Source organism: Miniopterus schreibersii (assembly GCF_964146895.1).
Source record: "Miniopterus schreibersii genome assembly, chromosome: X".
Classification (NCBI taxonomy): domain Eukaryota; kingdom Metazoa; phylum Chordata; class Mammalia; order Chiroptera; family Miniopteridae; genus Miniopterus; species Miniopterus schreibersii.
In genome coordinates, this window is record NC_138104.1 from 74,305,500 (window position 1) to 74,321,261 (window position 15,762).

The 15,762-nt window shown below is 41.9% G+C and overlaps 1 protein-coding gene across 1 annotated transcript; it reads right to left on the reverse strand.

The window, feature by feature from the left end:
- Window positions 1–715: 715 nt before the first annotated feature.
- Window positions 716–4,230, reverse strand: USP27X (ubiquitin specific peptidase 27 X-linked). The gene has a single exon (XM_081125336.1). It carries the CDS (start codon window positions 3,211–3,213, stop codon window positions 1,897–1,899), a length of 1,317 nt encoding a protein of 438 aa, XP_080981462.1. The 5' UTR covers window positions 3,214–4,230; the 3' UTR covers window positions 716–1,896.
- Between the last annotated feature and the right edge of the window lie 11,532 nt (window positions 4,231–15,762).

The window sequence follows — 15,762 nt, forward strand, 5'->3', positions numbered from 1 at the left end:
TTGATCTCCCCTATCCCAAAAGATTCCTGAAATAACACTTTTTACATTTTCTCCTGAGGATTATGGGACCTGGGTGCTGGTAAAAATTTGGTCATGAAAGGTGTATTGGTTCATTCACCCATCCAGTAAATGTTTTGAATATCTACTTACTATGTGTCAGGAACAGTGCTAGGGGCTGAGGATGCATCTCAGGGTACAAGAGGAGACACAATCCCTATCCTAAAAAGCCCATGAGCTAGTTGGGGATGTACCCACAACCACTTAAATAAATATATATTTCCAGTTGACCATGAAGTAGACTTGGGAAGCCCTGGGGGAGCCCAGCCTTTTACCAGAGCCAACAGATACAAGCCCCATGAGTCTGATGCACATTTAGTTTCCCCCCAGGATTTCCTAGGTTATAGGTACTTTTGTATCTCACGCTGAGAAGAAGGAACCACCAGTGCTTACCCCAACCTGGGTGCAGCCCATCTGTTTTGGCTTAGCTTTGCCCTCTGTGAGAATCAGGGATGAGGCCAACATGCCACTCCATTGATATCCCTGGGCTGGTGAGCCAGCGAGCTTTTTAGTGCTGATCTATGCCTGTAGGTGAATATAACAGATACATCCATAAGACTTATAGAAGGCAAAAACCACCAAACACCTTTATGTGGAAGCCTGGCAGCCTAGTGGCCCTAAGAGTCCCATCACTGGGGTGCTGAGTCATGAAAACAACATGACAGTATTCCAAATGGAGAGAATAATGACTTTTGAGGACAGTTGTGGTTCTCCCCTCAATCCTGGGTGTGGCATTGACTGTGATGCCCTCTACACAAGAACAATAGTGGAGTCCTTTGCCTTGGGACTCCAAGTAGTCAATGTTGTAGAGGGAGTTGTAAGAGTGTGTGTGTGTGTGTAACTGCATGTAACACCATGTGTGCCCATTCTGTTCATGGGTCTCAGGTAGTACTGACACTCACCTCTGATGCATTCTGGTCCTGGGCCAAAGTTTTAGATCCAACAAACGTTTACTGAGCCCCTACAAAGTTCCAACCCTTTTACTTTATACTTTGACACATTTTATATCATTTAATCTTTAACAATAACCCTTTAAGGTAGGAATTATCTGCATTGTACAGATGAGAAAACAATCGCAAAGAGGTTCATTGATTTGCTCAAGTATATCATACAGCTTTTTTAAAAAACACTCACACACAATACTCTTAGCTGAGGACTGTCTGTGTTGGTTGCTTAACAGTATTTCTTGTCTTCTCTACTACTGGAGCTATTGCTCCCCTTATACAAGCCCCTTCTTTCTTCTCTTTTCACTAGCCCTCGTGGGCTTTCCTTTTTTTAATACTGCATTTAATAGCACAAAAAAATCACGAATACAAAGAAACTGGCAAAGGTGTTTGTCAATGAGATATCCCTGCCTCCTCCACTTTTCTGCTTTCATACCCATATGTGTAATGGGCTACATTTGTATAAACTTTTCTTTTTTCCCCCCCAAACATATAACTGTTACGATTGGTCAGTTGAAGCTGAAACACCCATGGAGAAAGATGTTTTACAGTTACAAGGGCACACACCCCCCCCCACACGCCACCCCCCTCCCACCCCACACTTTCCCACACAATCTTTTGGAGGAATATAGGATATGTACCAGTGTCAGGATCTCCCTGCCTTCCTCACCAGAGCATTCCTGTCATCTACTTTTCCTTTCAGTGACTGCTTAGACTAGAGCCTCTTCTCCTGCTCCTCCTATTTCTCTTCCAATCAGGACCTTTTAGACACTAGGTACTGTTCAATTCTTACTCTGACAGGCCCATGGGCCGTGCAAGTAGGTCCTTTAAATCTCTATGCCAGTTGTAGTATAGGTGTCATCATCTTCTATTACAGGTAGATCTGTGTGTCACTTCAGTAGGCTTGTGTATTCATTTCTTTCACTTTTTCTGACTCATGCTCCAGGACCTGTTTGTGATAGAATAGTAAATACCCTTCACTGTCCAGAACGTCCTTAATACTGGCCTTGGTGATAACAGCATCATCACATTTGAACCACTGGTCCTTGTGGTGCCGGATGAAGCTGGTATAGTGGCCACTCTCCAAGGTTCCTTGGTGATTAACCACAGCAAACAAGGAATACTTATTCTCATCATTTCCACTACTGGTTGGCAGCTGCAACTGTCCATTCATCCTGCTCTCTTTACTTGAGGCCATAAATGGTGTCATATCCAGCTCCAGAGGAAAGGATATGTATGTAGTGATCTTGCGCCTCTGTTTAGCCGAGTGTTCAAACCGTTTGAAATGAAAACAGGCAACAACAGGTAATTTATTCATTGTGAGCTGTTTGGTAGATTCCTGGTAGCTTTGGCAACTACCACATTTGATTTTGGCACTGCTTCCTAGGTGCTCTGGCCTTGTAAACCTTCGCAAGCAGTCCGTGAGTGTGGTGGTTCCTGGTATGTGGCTTTCCCCATTCACATTGCTCTCTCTCCCTGGGCTCATGGGCCAGAAGGAGGTGCAAGAACCAGGCAAGTCCAAACTGATGTCCCAGCATGGGTCTATCGTGGTAGAGACACCATGACAGGCTTGACAGGTGACATCGGACTGTAGGCCACCTGTGAAGATTTGGTCTATGATGCAGTTACAGTGGTTGGGATTGTTGGCTGCCTTCCCGGCATCATCACCTTTGCAGTGCCGGTGCAGAACATCTAACGCTGCAATGAGAAACTCGTGGGCATCCTGTTGCCTGTACCCTGCTAAATGACGTGCATGTATCCATACCAGGTGCAGTAATTTATAAGGAACATGAGGAGATGGGTTTCCAGAATACAACTCCCGAAAAAGTGAAGACATTTCACAGACCAGACACAACTCCGGACTTGGCATTTCACATCTGTGCCTGTCAGAGAGGAAGAAATCTCTCAAGATTGGAGTGTGGGTAAGAGCCTGGACGATGCAGTTCATAAAGCACGTGTTGCCAAGATTGATTAGTCCTCTTAAACCGATGGTAAAGCTGGAGATGATCCTTCTTCTCCTCGGGTTGTGTCCCAGCAGTTCTAACTCGGGTTTGGTTGTCTCCCAGGTTGGGTATTTCTCACCGAGGCCAGGCACTGAACACTGCTGGTGAGAAACCTCGGTTGAGGTGGAGGCTTGTAACTTCAAAGCTTCTCCTTGCTCTTCTTTGGCAATTTGCTCAATGTCTTTGTCATATACATAGTCCTTACACATAAAGCAGTATATACCTCCATAGTAAAGGTCTACAGCTAAGTTGTGTTGTTTTGTCTCGGCGTGCTCATGAATGTGTTTCTCCGTGAAGCAGCCAAAGAAGACACAGGAAAGGCAAGAGTGGAGTCTGTTCAGGTGGGTGCCGCACACATGGCAGATGCACGACTTTGCCTTGCTTTTCCTGGTCTCTGGGGTTCTACACCACACGAAGCACTGGTAGATCACCCGCAGTTCCTCCCTCCAGTTCTCTCCCACCTTAAAGCTGTTCACGTGGGAACAGCCTGGTGGACCCACAGTGAAATCCACATCCAGGCATCCGCCCCCAGGGCCGCGCCGGGGCCGGGGCCGGGGCGGGGGCCGTGGCCTAGGCTGCGGCGGGGTACGGAGTCGGGTCTGAGGCCGCGGCCGGGGTCGGCGGCGGGGGGCACGACTGCGCCGAGGAGAGGGATCAGGGGGCCGCGGGAGATCGGAGGGAAGGGAGGGGGGAGGAACCTCATCACTGTTGCTGTTGCCGCTGCCGCCGCCGCTCTGCGCTGGGTTCTCATCCTCCAGCTCCTGCTTCGGCTCCCCCTTCGGCTCTGGCTCTGCTTCCCGTACCGGCTCGGGTTCAGGCTCCAGCTTGAGCTCAACCCGGCGGCCTGGACCCTCCTCCGTCTCCACCTTCCCGGCGGCGCCCACCTTCCCCGCCGCCTCCACCTTCCCGGCGGCGTCCACCTTCCCCGCCGCCTCCACCTTCCCCGCCGCCTCCACCTTCCCCTCCACCTTCGCCTCTGTCTCCACCTTCCTCTCCGCCTTCTCCGCCGCCGTCTCCGCCGTCTCCGCCTCTTCTACCTCCTCCGCTTCCACTGGCGGCGGCTCCTCCCCCTGCTCGCAGGGTTTGGGCGGCCACTGGGCGTGGCGGCGCGGGGGCCACGCAGACCTGGGGTGTCCCCCGCCCGGCCTGAGGGAGCGCGATGGCTGGGGCAGCTGGACCCAAAAGGGACTTTCACTGAAAGAGGCGGCGGCGGAAGCAGGCGACGCCCCCGGGGATCCTCCCGCCGTAGCCTCCTAGCGGAGGCCGCTTCTGCAGCCAGGCCCGGTTTCCTTTAATTCAATATTTCCCAAACTTGCTTGTTCCCGAGAATCACGTGGGAAGCGTGTTAAAATTACAGATTCCTCGGCTCCACCCGCAGACCTACTGAATCAGAATCTCTAAGGGAGGTGCTCCGGAACCTGTATCTTTAACTAGGGCCCAAGAGGATTCTTATGATCAGGCAAGTTTGGGAAACACAGCTCTAATTCATTGAGGCTGGCGGGAAGGGGGGCGGGGACCGCGCAGTCTCTTTAAGGCGCTTCCAGTTCTCAGCTCCAATCGCTGCTCTGACCCCCTCCGTCGTCTCCTCCCCACTCCTCGACCTTCCCTCGGTCCAGGCGGATTTCCCCAGCACTGCGGAGACGGGGACACCAAAATAACTAAATCCAGGAAGGTGTCTGGGGCTGTGAAATGTCCCCTTAGAGACCAGGTCCTGGGGAGCTCAATCAGAAGCTGTGATAGAAAATGTTCTCTGTGGTTGAGCCTGCCCCCTGAGCCAGTCTCAGGCTCCCTTCCCATCCCAGGTTCTGCCCCCTACCCAATAAGGATGAAGCTCCAGATCCATCCTGGGGCAGGCCTGGACCTCAGACTCCCACGGGCAGAGTTCCCAAGGCTGCTGGGACTGAAGAGGCACGTCCCTTTGCTCATCTTATCGGTGTTCTGGAGAGGCTACGCCCGCTCCTTTCCTCTTTCTCTGGACTCCCAAGGCCGAGAGTGGGCTGAGGATTTGGCAGCTGTACTTCTGTCCCAGCAGATGCTGAGCAGCCCAGGGGCGGCGGGAGGGACCAGGCACAACGAGGCCATGCCAACAGTTAGCACCTCCCCTATGGCTGAGAGGCCAGAACTACGGTACCCCACTCCAAGACCCTCAAGCATTAGCAGGTGCAAGCGGGGAGGGAGCAGGCCTGAGTCTGAGGGCCTCTGGGAGCTCCTGCGCTGAGAGCTGCTGGCAATGGATAACAGCACCAGACCTGAGCCCAGAACAAATGGCTCAGGTCTTGGGCTTACTGGGGGATGTCATGGAGCGGCCACAAGTGCTGGTCCCAGGGAGGGCAGCTCAGGGCTGGCGTTAGGATGGAGGTCAGAGGAGAAGTATATAGCCAGTGCTGGTGGATCAGGGGAGAGTGTGTCCTAGGAAGAGTCAGTCCCTGATTCCTGGTGATTGCTGGCCTTGACCTAGTATACACTGCCGGGATTGTGGGACTATGCTGCTGCTCAGTGATACCCTAGCAGAGTTCTTGGTTAGCATGGGACATCACCCCTCCACCTGGCTCCTTCCTCCAGGGAGGAGTGGTGCTGAGGCCTCCAGGGGTTAGCAGTATAAATTGGTTGTCAGGATTCAGGAGCCCTTAAGGAGGATAGGATGTCTGGTTCCCATAGAGCTGAGGTCCTCAGAGCTGCACTGGTGCCTCCCCTCCTTAAGCCAACTCTTGCTTCAATTCCTTGAAGCACCACAGCATCTTTCCAATAAACCCTGCCCTTCGTGGCCTGAAACCAGAGGAACTGCAACTAGCTCACCCACTGAAGGATTCCTGCTCCTGCTATTGCTGTTGCTGCTAAAAATGACAAAAGTCATGGAGGGCTGGAGGGACAGGAGGTACTCTCATCCCACCTCCACAGGAATACAGACATCAGACGAGATGGCTGTGTACCTGGGACTATCTACCACTGAAAACACCATGGCAACCCAGCTGCCTTACTGATCAACTTCCTGCAGAAGCCCTCTGGTCCAGCATGTTCTGGAAGTGGGGAGCTCTACCATCATTCACTCAACAAGTGTCTACTCAGCTCCAACTGAGAGCCAGGTGTTGTATTATGAGCTGTGGACACAGTACTGAACCATACAAACTTGCCCAGGGCCAGAATCAGGCCTGGGAAGTGTCTAGGTCACCAGCAGAGAAGAGGCACCAAAAACAAAAGAATCAAGAAAAAATATCAGAAACAGTTTGATATTCTTTTTAAACAGTTGTCCTCCTTGGAAAAGTTAGAATTTTGTTGAGCTTCTTTACATTCCTTTCCTGATTGTGTGTTGCTTTTGCTCTGAATCTCATGTAGGGGGTGCCAGCATAATCTTTTTTTTTTTTTTTTTTCCTTTTTCCGTTCCTTTTTATTTTAACTATGGGTCTTGATTTGAAGAAAATAAGTCTGAAAAATAGTATCTAAAACAGCACAATATAACATAACCAGGGAGAAAAATACATATAGTATGTAATTGACTGGACAATTGTGTATGTTTCTATATAATTTGTTAATGAACTGGATCTTAAAAGATATGGGATCATGAATATGATTTCAGGAATAATGGTTATTTAAACAATTTATTACCTATTTTGGATATATATATATATATATATACTTTTTTTCATTTTGAGGAAATAGCTAAACTAACCCTGAAGCATTATCTAACTTAATCTTTTTTTAAAAATATGTTTTTATTGATTTCAGAGACAGGAAGGGAGAGGGAGAGAGAGAGAGAAAAACATCAATGATGAGAGAGTCATTGATCAGCTGCCTCCTGCATGCCCCACGCTGGGGATCCAGCCCGCAACCCGGGCATGTGCCCTCATGGGAATCGAACTGTGATCTCCTGGATCATAGGTCAATGTTCAACCACTGATCCATGCTGGCCTAGCTAATTTAATCTTTTTGATGCTTAGTGCTTATATGGGTCTGGATTCAGTCCTGAGCAAATGTCACCATCTCTGTCTCACAAAGACCTAACCGAAGGCTGACAGAAGGGGCCAACCTAAAGAGACCCCTCCCCATTGCAGTCACAGCACCTGGGAATGAATATAACTCTGACCACAAGGTGGCAAAAGAGTATATGACACTCCCTTGAATATTTGTTTTGTATGTTTATATAAAACTATTGGTTTATATCAAAATACTCTCTAAAAATATTTTTAACATTGTGCTCTACACATAGTGACATCTAAAATTTTGCATCAAAAATGTCAGTTAACTGGAAATAATGTGATTTCTGAAAAATATTGACATTCACAAACAAAACTTACATCACAATTTCACATGTAACCAATGAAACCTAAATACCTTAGTGATTTGAGAGCCACCATCAAATCCTTTTGCAAATTAGATGGCTTCTGATAAAATTGAAGGAGAAACCCAATGTTGCTGTCAGCTGATAAATCATGAAAAACAATTTTAAAGATATACCATATTATAATATTTCCCCCATATATCTCCAAAGGAATTCAAAGACTTGAATGACATTGTCAAGTCATAAATTTATAGCCAAACTCTTCTTTGATAGTTGGAAGTTATACATTTTCCCTTTTCTCTCTGAGTTCTTAACTCCATTCTAGTCTTTTAACAGAATTTTGTCCCAATAATATATATTTTTTCACTTGAAATGATTTTATTGATTATCCTATTTCCCTGCAACAAAAAATATGTATATTTTTTAAAATTCTTTTTAATGTTCCTGTGAACCTAAAGCTCTTAGTGTTGTTTAAAAATTTACTCTTGCTTGCCCTGACAGTTGGTTGGAGTGTCGTCCTGTACACCAAAAGGTGGTGGGTTTGATTCCCAGTCAGGGCGTGTGCGGGAGGCAACCCACTGATGTTTCTCTCTCTCTCTCTCCCACTTCCTCTCTCTAAAATAAGTAAATAAAAATTTACCCTTGCTTGTGTTATCATGACAAATAGTATTAGAATATAATGGATCAAAACATTGTAAATGTATTACAAAATTTGAAAGGTAATTGTTAAACATCAAAACAAAAGAATTATTAGAGATAGATAAGTCCTCATTTTAATTTAGTGGGTGTATCCATGGATAAATATTGCCTATTGCTAGAATTAGACAAGATTCAGCATCAATTCTCTGCCTACTTTTTGCATTGTTAAACGTTAGCACACAGAAACCTCATTTGTATAAATAAGTCGATGGGAATGGACATTTTATTTTAGCAATGTCACTCAAGTCTTTGAATTCCTTTGGAGATATATAGGGAAATATTATAATATGGTATATCTTTAAAATTGTTTTTCATGATTTATCAACTGACAGCAACGTTGGGTTCTCCTTCAGTTTTATCAGAAGCCTTCTAAGTTGCAAAAGGATTTGATCCCCAATTCATCTGTTAGAGCAGTTTGTTTCTTCATTATTGACTGCAGTGTTTAGAACTCTCTCTCTGGTACCCTGGGGATTTTACACTGCAGGGCAGTGCATGCAGGAAACATTCAAGATGAGTAAAAGATATGCTTTTCTATCATAAAGTGCAAAAAGGACTGTTGTGAAAAGGAAGATGGAAAAAAGAGAACCAGCTTGATTTCTCCACCACACTGTGTTTTCTGGAAAATCAATTTTAGAAAATATAAAATACGAAATTTGAGGATGTAGACATTGATCCCTTTAAAACTCTAAGTGCTTTATTTACCTCATGGAAAGTTTTCCTGTACCCCCTGGGTAATGCACACTCCACTTTTAAGGTTGCGGGTTTATATTTATTATTATAAAAGTAATATATACAATATTTGTGGTTTTAAAAATGGTATAGAAGGCATAATATGAAAAGTTAAAGCCCCTCTCTCCTCTACCAATCACACTCAGTTCTATTCCCCTAAAAATAACCACTTGTTAATAGTTTCTCACTTATCCTTTGAGAAAGTTTCTATGCAAATACAAACATGTTTTTACATGAATCCTTTTATGAAATAGAAATGAGACTGTAATATACATATTGATCTACAACTTAGCAGTTATATATTGGATACCCGGCAGTGCTCTCCAAGTTGACCTACACATCCAGTGCAATGCCAATAAAAACTCCAATGACTTTTGGGGAGGAGAATTTTACAAATTAACATGGAAGAATAAAACGCATTTTCCCCCTTCCTATTTTCTCCTTCTTCCTCCCAAAAATGAAGATTTAATGGCTATAGGTGAGTAGCCATCTTACAACCAAAAAACTGATTGCCCCTTGACCTATTCTTACATGAGAAAAAAATGCCATATTTTACCAATTTTAGGAGGTACATCTTGTCATGTTTCAACATCTCTGAAATCACTGGAAGACAGTTTAATGGTTATATTTGCAGCATCTTTTTCTTTTTTGGTGGTACATAAAATGATGGTGTGTCTTACAGTCAATAGTTTCTTAGGATCAATATAACACTGGAAACATCATCCTGTTTGAGCCTTTGTTATTTGTAGTCCAGTTATATGTAGCTGACTACAATGCCTAAGTGACAACAGCCTTTCTATTTCATTCCTAGTGAAGTCTGAAGTTCTTATCCTGGCCTTTAAAGCCCTCCAGAATCTGGCCTTGGTCTCTTAGACCTCACTTCTTATTAACTCAGCCTTGCCTCAAACAACTAGATTTAGTGCTGCTTCTTGAATAAGATAAGCTATCTCCCACTTTCAAGCTCTTCCCCTAGAAATCCTCATAGTTTTCTCCCTCACTTCAGATTGCTGCTTAAATGTCACCTTATCGCAGAGTCCTTCTTTGGCCTCTGTATAGAATAAGATTCCATTTCTGCTTTATTTTTTCATCAAAGCACTATCACCGCATGATATACAAAATATTACACCCACACAAAGACACATGTAAAAATTACTATAATATAAATTCCATGAGAGTAAGATGTTCACTATTCTATTCCCAATGCCTCTTTGGCACAATACATATTTAAATATTTGTGAAACAAAAAAATGCATGCTTTTCATTATGAGTGAAGTCAACCATATTTTCATATGTTGACTGGCCATTTTGTATTACCCTTTTTTGTAAATTGCTATTCACATTCTTTGCCTATTTTTCTTTTGGCTTCTTATTAACAATACTAAGAGTAACCCTTATATGGCACTTGAAGTATGCCAAGAGTTGTTTTATTAAATATGTTTAACCCTCACTACAATTTTTAGAAGTAGGTTCTGTTATCCCCATTTTACAGGTGAGGAAATTGAGGCACAGAGAGGCAGAATGACACTCAAGATCACACAGCTAGTAAATGATGGACCTGAGATTCAAGCCCAGCAGTTGGAATATAGAGCTTGGAATCTTAACTTCTAAGCTATTAGTCCTTTGTCTGTCATATTCTAGTATAAATAAGTAAGTAAATAAATAAATATTTCCATTTATCATTTGATAGTTGTATTTTATTTACTTATTTATTTTTTGCCATATGATGATTACTATTATCATGTAGTCAAGATTTGCAAACTTCTATTTGTGGATTCTGGATATTAGTGTCTGGCTTTGTTTGTTTGTTTGTTTGTTTTTCTGATTATAAAAATTTAGAGCAAGTGCAAAGGTCCTGAGACAAAAAAGGAACTGGATGATTTTAAAAAATGAAAATAAGGCCAGAATGGCTTGAATTTGGTTACCAAGAAGAAGGAGCGTGATACAAGGTGAAGATGAGAATAGATATGCAGGCAGGGACCAGATCACCTGGAACCTTGTAGACCACTATATAGGATTTGAATATTATCTCAGTTGTGATGGGGATCAGTTAGAGGAGTTAGCAAGGGAATGACATGATATGATTTATTATTTATATACAGTAATTATAATCTAATAAAAAATAGTAACTAACATTTATTGATTGCTTATGATATCCCAGGCACTATTTTAAAAGTACTTTACTAAGTTATTTAAACCTCAGAACACTCTGACAAGGTAGGTACTAATATTATTCTCACTATACGAATGAGGAAACTGAGGCACAAAAACATTAAGTACCTTAAACTTGCTTATGGATACTTTCTGCTTCTATATCTGTCCCCATTCAGAATATACCTACCTTCAACAATGAGGTATCTGACACCTACTGTGTCCAGGCCTCTGATGTCCTACTGGTGGTTTGTGAGTCTTCACTGGGCTCATGAGAAAGGGAAAATGGCAAGTCCACTTAGCATCAGGGCCCTTAGGTTTGAGAGCTGGTCAGGTGGGCTCTTCTCACCCCATTTGAACGATGCCAAGCTGCCGTAAATGCAGCAATAGCCAACCTGCTGGCCCATTCATGATGAAGGTGGCCAGCTCAGCAGCCCCTGCTTACCACTGTAGCACAATAAGGCCTTGCACCATGCAGTCCCATAGACATACCAGCAACCAGGGAACTGTGGAATGGGCTCATTGAGACCCACCACAGGCTTCCAGGTTATGCCAGCCCTAGTGAGGGAAGCAGCAGGCCTAGTAGTGTGGAAGGGGCAGAAAATGGAGGAGCTCAAGGCATACATGTGATTCCAATGGTCTGGGCCCTTCTCTGGCTGAAAGAAAGAAAAGGCTCACAGAGAAAGCAAAGTCATGTTTGTAGGGGATAACAGCAGAGATATAGGTTACACTATATCATATCCTAATCAGCCATTTCTCCAGTTTTTAGCACATATTGCCTGCAGTAGTCTGTTTCTTAGCTTCCTTCAGTCTTCAGCAGCTCTGACTGTACCCCTTCAGACTGCTGCTCCATCTGACTTACACTTTTGATTCTTTACCTATCTGCTCCATAATGTGAGTTCTGATCAGCTTCCTGCATGTTGGCACAGTGTTTGGCCAGCCACCTATCTTACCCCAGCCTTTTAAGAAAATCCTGGAATCCCCAAATCTGAGTCCAGTGCTGGAGGTGAGATATAGCATGGCCCCAGGGCTGAGCTTAGAAGCACAATGAAGAACACATTCTCCAATATTACTCATCAAAGTGCGGTATTTGACTTCTTGTATTTGTCCTAAGTGTCTCCTTCAATTTTGAAGGGTGGAAAGAGTAGATCTTGTTATATTGTACAAAACTGGTACTTAAAATTCTAATCACATTTTTATTATTTTTCAAAAATCTTGCTCCTTTTTTATTTATTTTTAAGATTTTTATTATTTTTATTGAAATATATTTGACATAGAAATTATGTAAGTTTAAGGTGTACAACATGTTGACTTGATACATTTATATATTGTAATATGATTATGATTGTAATGGTAGTTAACACCTCTATCAAATCACATAATTATTATTTTTTGTGGTTGGAATAATTAAAATCTAATCTCTAAATAAGTTTGATGATTATAATACAATATTTTTCTCTATATTCACTATACTGTGCATTAGATCTCTAGGGCTTTTTTACTGCTAGTTGCAAGTAAATCTTATTTCTTTTAAAGCCACAGAAACAATACAGACAAAATTACATAACCTCTATAGAGGGAAATTGAGCAATGTGTAATAAAATTACGTGTGTATTCACTATTTGACTCAGTAATCTCATGTCTAGGAATCCAATCCAAAAATATACCAGCAAAAGTACAAAATGACATTCACTGCAACACTATGTGTAATAAAAGACTGGGGGGGGGGGAAGGGTAGGAAATGTCCACCACTAAGGGACCAGTTGAATAAATTATAGTGGAGCTATAAAATGGAAAGCTGGAAAAAAGTTTATTTTAAATAAAATTAAGTGGAATACTATTCAATGAGATAGATTTCTAAATAATGATTAAGAATAACATCTTGGATATATTGATGTCAAAAAAGCAAAGTGTAGAACATTGTATATAGTATGCTACTTTTTGTGTAAGACAGTTGGGGAATTACAATATTTACAGAAACATTATGAACTTATGATTTATTTCTTTATTTTTCTCTTTCTAAAATATAAATATTTCCTAGCTTTGTCCACTGAAAAGACAAAACAGCAATGGTAACAGAGTAGCAATGAGTATATCTTATATCCAGATTGTGGTCTCTAAAATCATTTCTTACCAAAAGAAGCCAATCCTCCTTGAAGAAATAATTATTTACACGTGAGTAACAGGAAATGTACAAAATGAGCCTGGGACATCTTGTTTTGCCAAAGAGCAAGGGAAATATCAGAAAAATGTAGTCATGTCAAAAGAACACAGGATCCAAGATGAAGAGGAGTTCCCACTTGCATTTATTGGAACAATTAGAGCATCAAAAAATCTACAATTAAGCAAGAATCACACGTATAAAATACATGCGTTCATAACGACATTAAAAAACATTGGTCACCCCTGGATGATGCTAGGGCAAAAACTTATTGAAAAAATTAATAAAAGGAAAAATCAAGAATGTATCCCACGTTTCCTGTATGAACTATATTTCAGGGTAACCATATAGTTAATGATATTCTTTGTGCAACAATTCCAGAGAGCAAATGCAGAAGGAATGGTAGAATCACCATTTGCAATCCCTAATTAAATAATAAATTTAATGTTTTCTCAAACCCAGCACTATTGACATTTGGGGCCAGATAAGTCTTTATTTGGGAGCTGTCCTATGCTTTGTAGGATTTTTTTGTTGTTCAAAATATTACAGATGTCTCCTTTTTATCCCATTGACCCCTTCCACCCCTCACCCACTCCCCACCCCAGGCCTCCACCACACTATTGTCTGTGTCCATGGGTATGCATATATGCATATAAATTCTTTGGTTAATCTCTTCCCACCCACCCACCCCCACCTTCCCTCTGAGATTTCTCAGTCTGTTCCATGCTTCTATGTCACTGAATATATTTTGTTCATCAGATTATTGTGTTTAGATTCCACATATAAGTGAGATCATGTGATATTTGTCTTTCTCTGCCTGGCTTATTTCACTTAGCATAATTTTCTCCAGGTCCATCCATACTGTCCCAAAGGGTAAGAGATCCCTCTTCTTTACAGCTGCATAGTATTCCATGGTGTATATGTCCCACAGCTTTTTTATCCACTCATCTACTGATGGGTACTTGGGGTATTTCCAGATCTTAGCTATTGTAAATTATGCTGATATGAACAGAGGGGTGCACATATTCTTTCTGATTAGTGTTTCAGGATTCTTAGGATATAATCCTAAAAGTGGGATCACTGGGTCAAAAGGCAGCTCCATTTTTAATTTTTTGAGGAACCTCCATACTGTTTTCCATAGTGGCTGCACCAGTCTGCATTCCCACCAGCAATGTGCCAGGGTTCCCCTTTCTCCACATCCTCACCAGCACATGTCATTTGTTGATTTGTTGATGGTAGCCATTCTTACAGGTGTGAAGTGATACCTCATTATGGTTTTAATGTGCATCTCTGATGATTACTTTGAGCAGTTTTTCGTGAATATGTCCCTTGGCCATCTGTATGTCCTCTTTGGAGAAGTGTCTATCCTTTGCCTATTTGTTAATTGGATTGTTTGTCTTCCTCTTGTTGAGCTGTATGAGTTCTTTGTACACTTTGGAAATTAACCACTTATCAGATGCATCCTTGACAAATATGTTCTCCCATACTATGGGCTTTCTTTGTATTTTGAGGCTGATTTCTTTTGCTGTGCAGAAGCATTTTAGTTTGATGTAGTCCCATTTGTTTATTTTTTCTTTTGTTTCTCTTGCTCTAGGAGTTGTATCAGTGAAAATTCCATTATGTGAAATGTCTGTGATTTTACTACCTATGTTTTCTTCCAGGATTTGTATGGTTTCATGACTTACATTTAAGTCTTTTATCCATTTTGAATTTATTCTTGTGTATGGAGTAAGTTGGTGATCTAGTTTAATTTTTTTTTTCATTTACCTGTCCAATTTCCCAACACCATTTATTGAGGAGACTGTCTTTACTCCATTGTATGCTCTTGACTCCTTTGTCAAATATTAACTGACCATAATGGTGTGGGTCTATTTCTGGGGTCTCTGGTCTTTTGTTGTACCAATAACGGGCTGTTTTGATTGTGGCTTTGTATTACAGTTTGATATACAGTAAAGTGATCCCTCCAACTCTGTTCTTCTTTCCCAAGATTGCTGTGGCTATTCAGGGTCTTTTTTGGTTCCATATAAATTTTTGGAATATTTGTTCTATCTCTGTGAAATATGCCGTTGGTATTTTAATAGGAATTGCATTGAATCTATAGGTTGCTTTGGGTAGTATGAACATTTTAATGATATTAATTCTTCCAATAAATGAACATGGTAAATTCTTCCACTTGTTTACATCTTCTTCTATTTCTTTTTTCAGCATCCTGTAGTTTTCTGAGTACAGGACTTTTACATCCTTGGCTCAGTTTATTCCAAAGTATCTTATTTTTTTAGTTGCAATGGTAAATGGGATTTTTTTTTTAGTTTCTCTTTCTGAGAGTTCATTGTTGGTGTATAAAAATGCCATCAATTTTCAGGTGCTAATTTTGTACCCAGCTACCTTGCCAAATTCATTTATCAAATCTGGTAGAACTTTGGTGGAGTCTTTAGAGTTTTCTATGTACAATATCATGTCATCTGCAAATAATGACAGTTTTACTTCCTCCTTTCCAATTTGGATACCTTTTATGTTTTCTTCCTGACTGATGGCTGTGGCAAGGACTTCCAGTACTATGCTGATTAAGAGTGGTGAAAGCAGACAAACCTGTCTTGTTCCTGTTTTTAAGGGAAATGGTTTTAGTTTTTGACCATTGAGCATGATGTTGGCTGTAGGTTTGTCATATATGGCCTTTATTATGTTGAGGTATGTTCCCTCTACTCCCACTTTGCTGAGAGTTTTTATCAAAAATGGGTGTTGCAT